At 39.1% G+C, this 14,691-nt stretch overlaps 1 protein-coding gene across 1 annotated transcript; it reads right to left on the bottom strand.

The window, feature by feature from the left end:
* Positions 1-4,260: 4,260 nt before the first annotated feature.
* LOC145442082 (tenascin-like) lies at positions 4,261-12,494 on the bottom strand. The gene is made up of 9 exons (XM_080320076.1): positions 12,221-12,494; positions 12,060-12,149; positions 11,243-11,332; positions 7,796-7,876; positions 7,641-7,733; positions 6,852-6,988; positions 6,018-6,114; positions 5,713-5,809; positions 4,261-4,671 (listed from the first exon to the last, which is right to left on the bottom strand). Exons 1-9 carry the CDS (start codon positions 12,384-12,386, stop codon positions 4,389-4,391), a joined length of 1,134 nt encoding a protein of 377 aa, XP_080176202.1. The 5' UTR covers positions 12,387-12,494; the 3' UTR covers positions 4,261-4,388.
* Between the last annotated feature and the right edge of the window lie 2,197 nt (positions 12,495-14,691).

Below are 14,691 nucleotides of genomic sequence, written 5' to 3'. Positions count from 1 at the left end.
TTGTTTTAAATGCAACCTTATAGTGGTGGGTGAATTCTGAATACAAATTTGAAATCAGCATAGTCAAAAGATATGCTTTGCTAATTGGTTTGAAAAATAATGAAAAAGAGGAAAATGTCACCTGGTGTAAGTATCAATCAGGTGTTGATGAACTCGTGGGCCGCGTTTGCTTCAAAACTTCCGTGCCGACTTATTTGCTAATTCACCCATTTTAATAATTCTGTATGCATTTGGAGTAAAGTCGAGTTTTTCGTTAATTTGTTGGTACGCAACAAAATCGGTACGTGGTGTGAAAAAGGTTGAAAACAAAATTTGCTTACAGCAGGTCGGTCGCTATATACTGTACAGAGAAATGTATTATTGAAATCTGACATTGCGGTTTTGGGTAATATTACAGGTCAGTCTCGATTGTACAATAGGGTTGTTGAAAAGTAACTTTTTTTCAAATTTTCGCTGCTATTAGCGAAAATTTTCACCTCGACTAACAAAACGTTGCACATCAAATTTGGCTCAATTCCAGCCAGTAGAAGTGAAGCTATTAGAGTTTGAAGATTTTTAATTTATTATCAAAAATTAAAATTTGATAGTATATTCAATAAATATGATATAGGGATATACTATTCAACTGTATATTGAAGTTCTGTACCTCCAAGAAGCTCTTTCAAAAATTAAAAATAAATTTTCATGTTTTACCCATGAAATTGTCAAGTTGTCTACAAAAACTATGCAAAACAAATATGACTCAATTCCAGCGTGTAGAAGTGAAGTTATTCGAGTTTCTCATTAAATAATTCTTGTATTACTATTTTTTCGAATCCGAGCATTTTTACTCCAATAACTTCGCTTCTACCGATTGGAATTGGGCCAAATTTGCTACGTATCGTTTAATTTTACAACTTGACAATTTCATGGGGTAGGAAGAATTTTTTTAAATAAAAGATTCAAAATTTTCAAACTCTAATAGTGGCTTCACTACTACTGGTTGGAATTGAGCCAAATTTGTTGTGCAACGTTTTTTAGCCAACCTAACAATTTAAGCTCATAGCGGCAAAAATCTGTAGAAAGTTATTTTTGAACAACCCTCACGTACAGACATGTCATGGTCATGAACGCGGGTCGCCTCCCGCTGTGTGTATTGAACAGAGGTAGGCTACTTCTACTTTTTCGAAGTACCCAAGTAGTTTTCCTTCACTTCTGGAACTTACTCAAGTAGGTATGATTTTTGCTACTTCTACTTCGTAATATTTTGTGATCTACTTACTTACTTTTATAGCTGGTTCGTGGTACAGAACTTGAATATAGCTTTCAATACAACATCCATTGTAACAGAATATTCATTAAACTCGAAGACTTTTCGGGTGCCTCTTGCCGTTAACTCTTGAAAAGAGGCACCCTAAAAGTCTTCGAGTTTAATAAATATTCTGTTACAATGGATGTTATGTTGAAAGTTACTTACTTTTCGCTATTTTCAATTTGTCAAGTAGAAGTAGTTAAATCCTACAATCAGAAAGATAGCCTGAGGAATTTCGAGGCTGTTTTCACGTAGTATCAACATTTAATTTTCATGAAAGTTGAGTAAGCTCAGAATTTTCGTCGCGCTTCGCGCTCAGTGGATACGGAGTAATCAGTATGATTTCACGAAAATATCGGTGAATATAATTTAGGTATAGCGGGTGGGCGTGGTTCCGTTCGCACTGCATTGTCGCCCTTCACCCATATGAAATATTTCATCACAGTATATATGTCTCATCATAACGTTTGACAGTGATGTTTCGCAATCTAGCATTTACTTATCATGTCGTAATCTAGCACTCCATGGCTTGTCCTAATCTGGAAAAGCGGGCTCTGACTTTTCTTCAGTTGTAGAGCTGTTTTAGCATACTGCCTTTGAAACTTTCTGGACTAAAGAGATGGAATACATTTTCCCCTTTTAGAAGTTGTATTTATATTTCGCTTTCAATTCCAACTATCATATACTTTGAGTTTTAATTGATATCAGTTCTTTTGTGAGGAAAACATACACGTTGAAGATAAAAGCAAGTGTAGTAACGCATTTAATTTCCGGAAATAAAGCTACACAATATGGCATTTTTACGATCCACCATATTTTTTATTAACGTTTACTAATCGCGCAAACAGCTTCTTGGAGGTACCGAACTTCAATATACAATTGAATAGTATATTCATATAGAAATAAACCCGAATATTTTCGGCTGACAATCGTCAGGGGTAATCGTCAGCAATCTCTACTAGTTGCTGACGATTACCCCTGACGAGTGTCAGCCGAAAATATTCGGGTTCATTTCAATATGAATATACTATTTAATTGTACATCTGGTATTGAATCATATGCTATAGGCCTACCCTATGGCCTGTATCGAGTTTGCCTCCACGCGTTGGATTGAGATTTGTAAAATCGCAAAACGATTTAATGTGTTCGATCCTGAGAAATAATGAAAACTACCGCAAGTATGAGCCGCAGACCATGCAGACAGGTTTCCTAAATTATATCTCGCCCCCTATCCCGAGATCTCGTTCCAAACACACGCGTCGCCATCGGGTTGTTTTGTTGTATTTAACATTTCAGTAATACTTGATCAAAGAAACAACGATCTGGTTTCATATACAATCCAAACCCCAAGCGCATTGCTTATTGTCGCGTCGCCGAGTGAGTACTCTCACTCTCACTCTCGCCGCCGCTCACTTGCTCCTGCGGCATTTCCCGCTGTGGTGCCAGCGTTGACGGTCAACTAACTAATGATTTTTTGAGTAGTTCTACTTCTAGTTGCGAATTTTAATAGTGAATAGTCCTCGTTCTAGTTGAGACTTTTGAAAAGTGAGTAGTTCTAGTTGCGAGTTGTAAACAGTGAGTAGTTCTTGTTCTAGCTTTATTTGTGAATTTTGAAAATCATTACTTCTTTATCATGCTATAGTAAATTTATTCCTAATTTGACTGGTTACCTTGGTTTTAAAATTTAGCGAATAAATCTCTCCTATGCTGTCAGTTTAAAATGAAAAAACAGAATTCAATTTGGCGATTCAATATCGAGAAGTGGTTCCCAACGTGGGCGATATCGTCCCCCAGCGGGCGATGTTATGAAACAAGGGGGCGAAAATGTTAGAACGTCCAGTGAGATTAGATTCAATTAACGCCAAAATTGCACGCGAAGAATGCTTAGTATGCATATGACGCGAAAGTTGACTAAAAAAAATCAACTCAACGGAAAGTAGACGTGGAAAGCAATTTTCCTAGCACCTACTCGGATAAATGACTTTTTTATTAGTCAATTCCCCGGGGATCAGAGTTAGGTGAATAAATTTCCCGTTTACAAGCCCTCTTTTTCGGATCATTAAATATGGGGGGCGAAAATTTGTGACGAGCTTGATAAGGGAGCAACGAGTCGAAATAGGTTGGGAATCACTACTGATATAGAGTCCTATTCCAATTATTTGAATCAAATGCATATCCCCCGGACTCTAACATCACGAACGAAATTGTTATATCGCCTGTTTCGAATAAGTTGTTGCGAGCGACCGGCGCTTCCACTTCTACTTGACATATTTTTAAGCAAATCTCGTTTTTTAATTTTAAATGTAAAAAGTAGTTTTGGAATAGGCATGCAGTGATTGTGAATAAAATTGCGTCATAAGAGCCGCAGGAAATAGCCCGTGTATCATGGTAGCTGAATATATTTCGAAAATTCCATCTATTTGCAGTGTCATTAGTGATTTTGTGTTACTCGAGAAGTTACATCATGCAATCATGAAAGTGGTCACCTCCTAGCTTTTCCATATTTGATTCGAATTATATAGCTACACATATTTTTCATAATGCATTAGAATTAGAATTACTGAATTCCCGAAAAATTGGAAATTTAATTTAAGTTCAATTCATATGAAATTAGAGCTCATTCGCATAAGCAAATGTCTGTACACCAAGCTAGGGTCGTTTCGTGCTATACCGTTTTTTTTGTAGTATTTTTAGTGAAACTTCAAATTACATTAGAATTAGAATACCGGCATTTCGCTATAAATAGTCTAATTAAACAACTAGAATTATCTTATTGTCCAAGTCTGCCTCTTATCAGCAAATGCATTGCAGTTCAAAAAACGCGCTGTATTTCGCAAATGCGATTTCGAAAAGACACGAAATCATTTTTTGAGAAATAAGCTTTTCAGGCTTTCTATTTATGTGTCGTATCCAAGTATAAAGAAAGCAAAAGTATTTCAACGAAAACTGGTGGTAATATTACGAAGTAGTTGAAGAGGCATTTTCTTGATTCGCCAGAAATTCGTCGCCGATCGGATCACAATCATGTCATATTTCGAATCGACGAAAATATATGATAAAATGAACTATATCCGAGTTTACAATCACGTCCCAACATTTAGTCGACCAAACGCCTGAATTTCATCTCAGATCTGACAAGGTTTGGAAATCGGTACCAGTACAAATTAGTGCTGTCGTAGTTGCCGTTCAACCAGGAATGGCCGCAATTGGTGAACCACCATCCTCCCAACGTGGTCTCGGCGCAATTTCGGCTCCAAGAGTCGCGGTCTCGGTCGATGGTCGAAAAGGGCCGGCCAGAGGCGAGGTGGTCGCCGATGTCGCCAGAGAAGGATTGCAGCAGAAGATTATAGTCGCGCGATTTGCCAGCCACGTAGAAGATTCTGAAACACATAGGGGGGTCACTGCCAGGGTTGAACCACGTCACAGGGTTCCACAATGTGATGACGAGTAATGGTGCTAAGACCCGAGTCCAATTCACTGTGTTCACTGTTCAGTTTTCGGTTCAAGTCATGTTCCGCCCAATTTTTACAACTCTGCTTAGGTGTTAATTTTCATCATTCTTAACAATTTCTAGCCCTGATTTTGGTGTACGAGTACTGATAGACGCAATACCAATCATGTGGAACTTTACTATATTTTTCGAAGTTACAATGAAATGCCCGTCTCGGCCGTCCATCGAGTCGTGACTTGGCCGAGTCATGCGCAATGACTCGAGTCAAGTCGAGTCAATGCGCAAATTGACTCAATTCGAGTCGAATCATTTTGGTACTTAAGAAATTGACTCGAGTCAAGTCGAATCACCGGCGCAAGGTCAATGTTACAACTACAACAATAAAACTACATTGTCCTGTATAACATCTATCCTTATAATGTTGACATAGTCCCTGGATAGCTTTTTTTGTGGTATTCATGATGTTTGTCGACTACTATATGGTCCTATACACCAGGCCGATATTCTTCATTTTCATTCCGCAACTGTCGACTTGTAGCACGGCCCACTTCTTGGATTTTTGCAGGACACCTCTTACGCGGCTGAGGGGGCGAGGAGGAGCCTAGATAAACCTCCAACTCTGAGGTATAGGAATTCTGAAGTCGACCTCGGGCGGACTCGAACCCGCAACCCATTGGTGTTGCAGCCGCGGAGTATACCACATGCGCTATCTCGCCACCTAATTATTTATGCTTACCACTACAGCAACTCAAGCGAAATTCATAACCCATTTTTAGTCAGTCATCATACAGCTTCTCAGACAACCAGATAGCAATATGAGATAATTGTTCGGACTGGGAGCAAGTGATGACCTTTTTGTTGGCATCTTCCCAAAATTCAAAGATAGAGGGTCCGCACAAACACACAAAGAAATTCAGAGGTCTGCGTTAGGAAAAATATCAAGAAACACAACTCCGGGAGGAGGGCTCACTGATATTTGGCAAACCGGACTCTGCCGGAGCTGTCCATCAAATCAATCCGGAGTTCGTGGGTTCCCCCTTGCAGTAGTTCGTGAATGTTTTGGAGACCTGCAGATGTCAGTAAAGCTGCTGTTTAGATCGAATTCTAAAATATTATTATAAGAATTAAAATCGAATTTCAAGAAAGAGCTAAGATCAAATTTTGAGAATTATAAGAGCAAAGATCGAATTACAAGAGCTAAGTCCTAATTGTAAGAATTTTAGGAGATAAGATAGAATTATAGGAATTATAATAGCTGTAAGATCGAATTCCCACCGAGCCAGAATTCGCGATGTCGCTCTCCGAATCCGTTAACGTATTCGTTCCAAGTTCGGTTGAAATTAAGAGAGCCGTCCATCCGACGTTGGAAAACCTGCGTCAAAGGTAGACACTTACTTGCCCCCACCTAATAGCAACCTAACTACGACTAATCAGCACCTATTGATTGAAACTTATTACCTCAACATAGTTTTAAAATACTCTCATTTAGTCATATTTATACAATTGAATAGTATATTCATATTGAAATGAACCCGAATATTTTCGGCTGACACTCGTCAGGGGTAATCGTCAGCAACTCATATTTATAGCAATAGTCCACCTCGCCCTGACATTGATTCCATCATTTAATTTCTCTTCTTTTTTAAAGTGACATTCCTTACAACCAAATCGTAAGACAGTGTCCTTGTTTTATGCGGGTATGATCTGATTATCCGATTGCGATATGCGGTTCGGATAATATCGGGTCGATATCACACATTGACAGAATTATTGGTATCGGCCATTATCGGTAAAAAAATCACGGCAATTTTCGTGACTTCGCAACATGGTAGTATAGGGGGTCATGAACTATAATCTGCGACTGATGAACTGGGAATATTGATCTATTTCATATACATGTCCAGATGTCGCCTCTCTGCATGGTTTATTTTATGTCCAAGCATAGCGATGGCTATAAAGCTGTTCAAGTAAATGATGTTAGGTTTTGAAAATGCGCCTTAAGTTAGATGCCGTATATTTTGAATATCGAATTATCGGTGTCGGCTCAAAAATCGGTTTGTTATGGATTACGGTTGGATGAAAATAAAGACTTTATCCGAGTGAGCTCACCGTCCAACCCCCGCCGTCCGTGTACGAGTCGCAAAAGACCTCGTATCGTTTCATCTCCCTGTATATGTCGAACACCCCGCCTGTTGCGTTGCACAGTTTCGCGTCTTCCAATCGGATTTGACGGCAGTCGGAAATATCTACAAAAGAAATCAGCTGCTTGTAATCTCAATCACTAGTTTTGTTTTTAAAGAGACCAGGGCTGTAACCAAGTCACAACTCAACCTCGCCCGACTCCCGAGTTCAAGTTACATATGTTCACTGCGGTTCAGTCTTGGGTTAGAGTCATGTTAAAACCGTTTTTAAAACGAGCCCGTCGCATTCATAATATACTCATTTGTCTCATTCTTAGCCAAATATGGTCACTAAGGAAGTACTTAAGTAAGGTTTTACTTTTTACACTACTTCCTCAAGTGGTCATGATTTCAGACTATTTCTGCTTCACAGTTTTCAGTATAGGCTATTACTCAAAACTAGTCCTAAAATACTAACTTTTTACTTACTTAGAAATTAGTACTTCTACTTTTACTTGACTAGCAATCTACGGCGTTACTCCTACTTCTATACTTGAGTAGCGACGGTGACTACGTTTACCACCTCTGAAAATGACTCGAGTTTACCAAAAATTGCGACTCAGGTCGAACCATGACCCGAGTCATTACAACCCTAGAAAAGCATCTTGCATAGATAAAGAACTTCAGTATATAATTGAATAACACATTTACGGCTGATAATCGAAAATATTCGGGTTTATTTCAATATGAAGGTATTATTCAAAAGTTTGTTTCCTACTCATCTGTCTGTTTTGTGACTCAACCGCTCTCTTGTAAGCTTCAGTGTCGTTGACAAGCCGGGCGAACTTGGCGTCCACGTACGACCTGATGGCTGTCAGCAATGCAACGGATGCAGTGATCTCACCAACAACCGGATAACATCATAAAACTGACCTGAGAATCTTTCGTCCACAGAGTTGAAAATCCGAGAGTAATCGACAAGGCCTTCGTCCGAGTTTACGAGAGCCTCCAAACCTGAACGGAAAACAACAAGAGTTCAGTTAAACAGCTAGAAAATATTCAGTTTTTCCAAATTGGACTAGAATTAGAATGATTGATAAGCAATGTTTTTCAAATCAGATTAGAATTAGGGCGGAGATAATAAAGTTGGATTAGCAATGAAGTCGATTATCGCGTCCGTCAGTATTTATCAACCCAGGATTAAGGAAACCGATTGATCGCAGCGTATCAAGTTACTTTTAATCTCATGATCTAGCAAACCGGAACAAACTATAGATAACTAGTTATCCATAAATACTGCGTACCCTGCGCACCATTCCTACGCGCAAATATCTCCGATAATGACCGTGCAGATAGTCACCTCGGTAATGGCTTCACTAAACAATCAACGAAATTATGTACCCAACATTGTAGAGCGATATCAATATTCTTTATTCCGTTTCTTAGCTGTGCCGCACTAATTGAACACGACTTTCATTTCCCGCTGATGATAATTCTACGTATTACAGTGGCTGTATCGTCATCAGCCAGGCTGCTGTTTCATTCAACAAATTGACAACTGACAGCCAATAACGCGTTTTCGCATTATGACGTAACAGATAACGCCCCTTTATTGAAAACTTGGAACACCTCGACTAATCATCGCGGGCAACATTTCCCAGCTTTATGCGTCCCGATAACAGTTTTTAATCACTCGATCAGCACAAGATTTGACTTCCAACTGGTGAGATAGCTAGGACAGTGAGTGGTATAGCAGTTTCAGCTGTAGGCTAGCAGTGTTGGGATGACTCGAGTCATGACTTGACTCGAGTCAGACTCGAGTCACCTTTTTCGAATGACTTGACTTGACTCGAGTCACTTTGCTAAAATGACTTGACTTGACTTGACTTGGCGTATCAGAAATATGGATTGACTCGTGACTCGGAGCAAAATTTACGAGTCAATTTCAAGTCATCAAGTAATCGATGTCGATAAAAATCACTGAATCCTGCATATGTTCGGATTGTTTGCGAAACGCTGGTGTAACCGTGAGAGCGACCAATCATTTAATGATCGTGCATGTTACTGAGCCTCCATTGTTCCCTCACAAATAAATTGATCGCAAACGAAGTGATCGAAGCTTACAGCTTACGTTGTCGTAAACTAGTATAGTAAAGTAATTATTCTCTGTTTTTACCTTAACCAAACTTTTTGTTTTATTGAAATTGAGTTCGAATATAGCTTATATTGTCCTCAGCCATTGGAGCAGAGTCGAATTGTATCATATCGATTTGCAAATGGGTAATGTTTTGCTTCCTATCAATTCGCATTTATTCGCTATTTTGTCTGTTAACTATAAACTGTGGTTTAGCAGTTCTATGTATATGTGAGCGATAGCGCCTTCTTACGTGCATATTTAACTCTATATTCGTTCATCGGTTCAAAATCAATGACCACCCAATCTGTATTTCAGACAGCTAGCAAAATGCAATGACGTTATCATGCCCCATACTTCGAAAAGGCAACTTGACTTGAATTGTGACTTGACTCGTGACTTGACTTGACTTGACTTGACTCGACTTGACTCGAGTCACCTCCAAAAATCGAGTGACTTGACTTGACTCGAGTCACCTTTGGAAATCCATTGACTTGACTTGACTCGAGTCAAAATGTGCAATGACTCGAAATGACTCGTGACTCGAAGGTAGTGACTTGATCCCAACACTGTAGGCTAGTCTATAAAGCTATCGCAGCGGACGTCATTTTAGAAAGTATACGGTAGCATAGGCACCAACTTGCAAGGCTATGTGCGCCACCTATAGTCATAGGGCTGTTCAAAAATAACTTTTTCTTCTGGATTCCAGCCATTCAGGCATTAAATTGTCAGGTTACCCTGAAAAACGCTGCTCATCAAATTTGGTTCAATTCTATCAAGTATAAGGCTCCGCAGATCCAATTAAAATTTTTAATTTATAATGAAAAATTTTAAAAAAAATTCAAATTTTTCTGTCGATCCCACGAAATTGTTGAGCTGTCTTCAAAGACGATGCAAAACAAATTTGAGTCAATTCCAACTAGTAGAAGCGGATATATTTGAGGTTTTTATTGATAATCCTCGGATTATCACCGATCAAGGATAATCCGAGAATTATCAACGAAAAACTTCGATAACTCCGCTTCTACTAGTTGGAATTGGCTCCAATTTGTTTTGCATCGTCTTTGAAGACAGCTCAACAATTTCGTGGGGTCGACAGAAAAATTTGAATTTTTTTTTTAATTTTTCATTATAAATTAAAAATTTTGATTGGATCTGCGGAGCCTTATACTTGATAGAATTGAACCAAATTTGGTGAGCAGCTTTTTTCAGGGTAACCTGACAATTTAATGCTTGAATGGCTGGAATCCAGAAGAAAAAGTTATTTTTGAACAGCCCTTTTAGTCACTATATTCACGAGGTGGTGGTCAGGGTCACCTCGTACAAAATGCTCAAACGCCCCAGTAATTTGTAACTAGTAATTAGTAATTATAGGCGAATCCACGCGACCTCATCAGACACGCCGTCGATATAATCAGAAAACACTTGTTGCGAGTCGAGATTCTCAATACGATGCCGCAATCATAACCCTGACGAGATACCGATTACATCAGACCTGGGCAAAGTGCGTCCCGCGGCGCTATTCTGAGCGTCCCACGAAAAGTTGTTTCGAATTGAAAACATGAACCCTATACTTTTGAATGTTGATGCGTGGATTTAAACCACAGGTTGTAAAAACTGAACTGCAAATTTGTTTATTTTGGAGCCGGCTTTAATAATATGCCGCGGTTGCGTAGCTGAAGTTGGATGCGTAATCCAGATTCAAAATAAAGCCAATGTAGCAAGGGGGGCCGTAACAATTGAAGTCACAAGAAGTCTCTCTGTCCTTATAGTGTAGTGTTAAAGTAAAGTAGTGTTCTCTCTGGTTTCGGCGAAGGGGACCAAGGAATGGAACAGATTTAGTGAAATGACAGTCACATCCCAGCTACAAATAGAGGTAAACCTAGACCTGAGCTGTCGTGAGATCCATGAAGCACTTTTTAAAATCAAGAGTTGTTGAAGCAGATTGTTTCTGGCAAAAAGTCTGGAATGTGATATGCCACGGATCGTAGAAATATGAAGTATGTACAAAACGCTTTTTCAATGCTGATCTATTTTTTCGAGTGTCCTTATTTTATGTCCATGGCGATGGCAACCCTGCCTATAACTCTAATTAGACAACTATCGAATTTTCAAGTTGTCAAAATCTGCATTTCAGTTACGATCACGGAAATTTTCGAAGCTTTTACATAAATTTGAGACAGTGCCGAGTAGCAAATCAACAAGATTTCATGCTGAAACGCGGAGTTGAAAAGAGCGTAACTAACGTTGGAACCTTGTGGAGATATCCTCTTCGATAGCGGAGTAATTGACCACGGGTGGCTCTCCTAAACGAGCTATGACGCGTTCCTCCACTCCTGAAACGAAAGAAGTAAATTTGAACTTCAGTTTGAGGGAAATCCAAGACGCTTTCTAAGCAGTGGCGTAACAGCCACCTGGCACTTAAGGCTCTGCGCCATGGACGGCGAATTGCAAGCGGGCGGCAAAATGTAAGGAGATGACTTTTTTTAGTCAACACAACAAGATTTCCAATGAATATAATTGAAAAGATTGAAATTATTTCCAAATTTGGGCGGTATTTTCAATGAAAGTCAAGGGCGGCAGCATGCTCCTACGCCACTGTCTCTAAAGGCGCGACGGAGATGATTTGGGAATTGTGACGAAAATCAATTCGACCACCAGACATGAGATGAATTAATTTCCAATCCGGATTTAGGATTTACATCCGAGTTGAGGTTCAAATTCAGAATTAAGTTTGTCTGAATGTTTAAATCCAAGTGCCAATAGTAAATGCTGAAATTCGATTAAAAAGTCGCATCAAAATGCAAAGTCACGATAAATCAGGCTACATATGTCAAAATATAAATTCATTTTCGAAATTATCCTAAATCTACATGATCAGGTCGTAGTAACCAAATCCAGTTCTTTCAAAATCTACATTTCCTCTCTTTTCACTGTGTCGCAACCTTGTGGTGTTTTTGAAAGGACAAAACTATGATCATTTTATTTTATTAATATATATTACTATTAATATTATATTATTATATTTTATGCTAATATTAGTATAATTAAAATGTGTCGCACCTTTAAATCTTGCGCTGAGAACTTCCTCTACGAAGGAGTAGTTGACCGGAGGAGGTGCGCCGAGCGTTCGACGGAGTTCGGATTCGATTTCTGGAAAATAAAATATATATAAATATACTCTGTCCACTTGCCTGCATGTCTGGCCAGCATAGAAACCAAACCTTTCATTCGTTCTTCCAAAATGTCGACCGTAGCGACACGTCCTGTTTCGTTTCCTCCCTGACTCGAGCAATATTGAGACATCAGTTGGACTTGCGTGCATACGTCGCGACGTTGCTGGGCAACTGAGCATACTATCAAGCTCAGGATCACTGTCAGTCGTATCATACTCGTTACTCCCGATGGTGTTACCTATAACATGTAGTTGACAACGGAGTGTTTTCTTATTTTCGAAATCGATTGGAATTTGAATTATTGCTACACATTTTTCCATATTAGATTGCATTCAGCATTACTGAATTTGCAAAAACTTGGACATTGAATTCAATTACGAATAAAAAAGAAATGCAACTAAGATCAAGTTCGGTTCGTATCAGATCACAGTTCATTCTCAAACAACGAGCGTGGCTCCTTTCACACGAAACAGTTCTTTTGTAATATTTTCAGGATAACTAGAAATTAGATTATAATTGAAATTGGAGAACAGAAACATTTCACAAATTAGATCGTATTCTTTTTATCTCTATTTCAATGATTGATTGAATAAGCATCATTTGCCAACTATTTTTATAGGCTACTGTATATCCTTTTTGATGTGGTGTTATTGCTGGTCAAACTCACTACAGAGTCGCTAAATATTCACAAACGGAAAACTGAATATTTCGAGCAATAAGCCTTTGTAACAAAGCAAGTCAGAATTTTGAGATTGGCAAGGTGTATGCTCGTTTAGTGTTGATTTTTTATGCTGCCAACGCGTTGCATGGAGTGGTCTGAATTTGAAATGCAAAGAATGTAATAATGCAAAGATGTAATAATAATGACGTGATAAATTGACTACATGAAAAAGGTTCACAGTGCAGAGCCTACCAAGGCTCGTTTGTGAACGTGAACCACTAAATTTCTGAGGTTTACACATAGAACGCGAACGTGAACCTCACGTTCACGCCATCCCTTTCCCTCTAATTAGTAAAAGTAAACAATTAGAATTATTTATAGTTATCCAAATTTGTTTTAGAACAGAGATGTGAGTTAACAAGCGCAAGATGAGGTTTCCTATAGGAAATTGAGTCCTACTGAGAGGTTTTCAGATTTCGCATCAAACACTAACTCTTGATTCGCGCGATTGCGATTTTGTCTAATTTGCTCCACACACGTCGGTACCGTCTCTCAAATGATTTGCAGAGGAGTTCTGCGCTGGTATATAGACATCATGGTTTGTTTACACAAATACCGCATCAAAGATTTAGTATCTAACGCAATTTCCTTGGGAAAGTGACCGTGAGATTAGATATTGGATACGAACAATATATCCTGATGGTGTCGTCATCGTGCGTACATGCATCGTCACCTTGTGTCGCACACAACCATAACAAGAATGCGGTTGCAATGTTTTTGTGATGCTGCAATTCGCGTTATGAGATCATGGTACTTTCGGGGGACTCCGCCCAATTCGTAGCAGCCGAGGTGACAAACATCCTGTTTGTTTTCCGTCTGTCGCTCTATGACTTCATGAGCAACTGTTTTGTTTATATTTTGTCGCGAAACTTATCGAATATTATGGTGTGTCATGCTCTACTTTTTTCGGACCCTTTTAACATTTTTTTCTTCTTTCTGATTACTGACTGACTAAAGTGACTATATATGTTTTGCTTGTTTAAGCTTGTCCATGTACGATCCTTATTTAAACTTGGAATTCTTGGAAAACTTACCAGTCCCACGTTCGGTTACAGATTAGATCATGAGCTAAAGTGACCACAATCCTGTTCAGTATCAGTAACTATTATTGATAACTTTATTATTTAAAAACTCCACAAGATTGCAACACAATGAAATGATAGGAAGGTGTCGAAACGACTTGGAGTTTGAAATCAGACAACCGCCTGAACCTAGGTAAAGAAGAGACACGTGCACTGGATGGAAAGAAATAAAGGATAAGATAAGACGACTAGTGATGAAAATGAACGACGCATGTGTCGATAGTAGAGAGGTACCGGATCCAGTGTTGGATGACTCGAGTCAGACTTGAGTCACCTTTTTCGTATGACTTGACTTGACTCCAGTCACTTTGCAAAAATGACTTGACTTGACTCGGTGTATCAGAAAAGTGGATTGACTCGTGACTCGGAGCAAAATTCACGAGTCAATTTCAAGTCATCAAGTAATCGGTGTCGATAAAAATAACTGTATCTTGCATATGTTTGGATTCTTCTGGAAACGCTGGTTTAACCCGTGAGAGCGACCAATCATTCAATGATCGTGCGTTTCCCTGAGCCTCCATTGTTCTCTCGCTAATGAATTGGCCACAAACGAAGTGATCGAAGCTTCTAGCTTACGTTGTCGTAAACTAGCAGGCTAGTAAAGTATAGTCTAATACAGTGGTTCCCAACCTTTTTCGACTCATCGCCCCCTTTTCAAACTCCACACCGATAATCGCCCCCCAAATATTGGGAACCGAAAAATGGGCATACAGACT

This window comes from Botryllus schlosseri, chromosome 6 (assembly GCF_051294905.1).
Source record: "Botryllus schlosseri isolate E-star chromosome 6, Bs_hap1, whole genome shotgun sequence".
In the NCBI taxonomy this organism is placed as follows: Eukaryota; Metazoa; Chordata; class Ascidiacea; order Stolidobranchia; family Styelidae; genus Botryllus; species Botryllus schlosseri.
The sequence above is the reverse complement of the archived record's forward strand: the minus strand, read 5'-3'. Positions and strand labels throughout refer to the sequence as shown.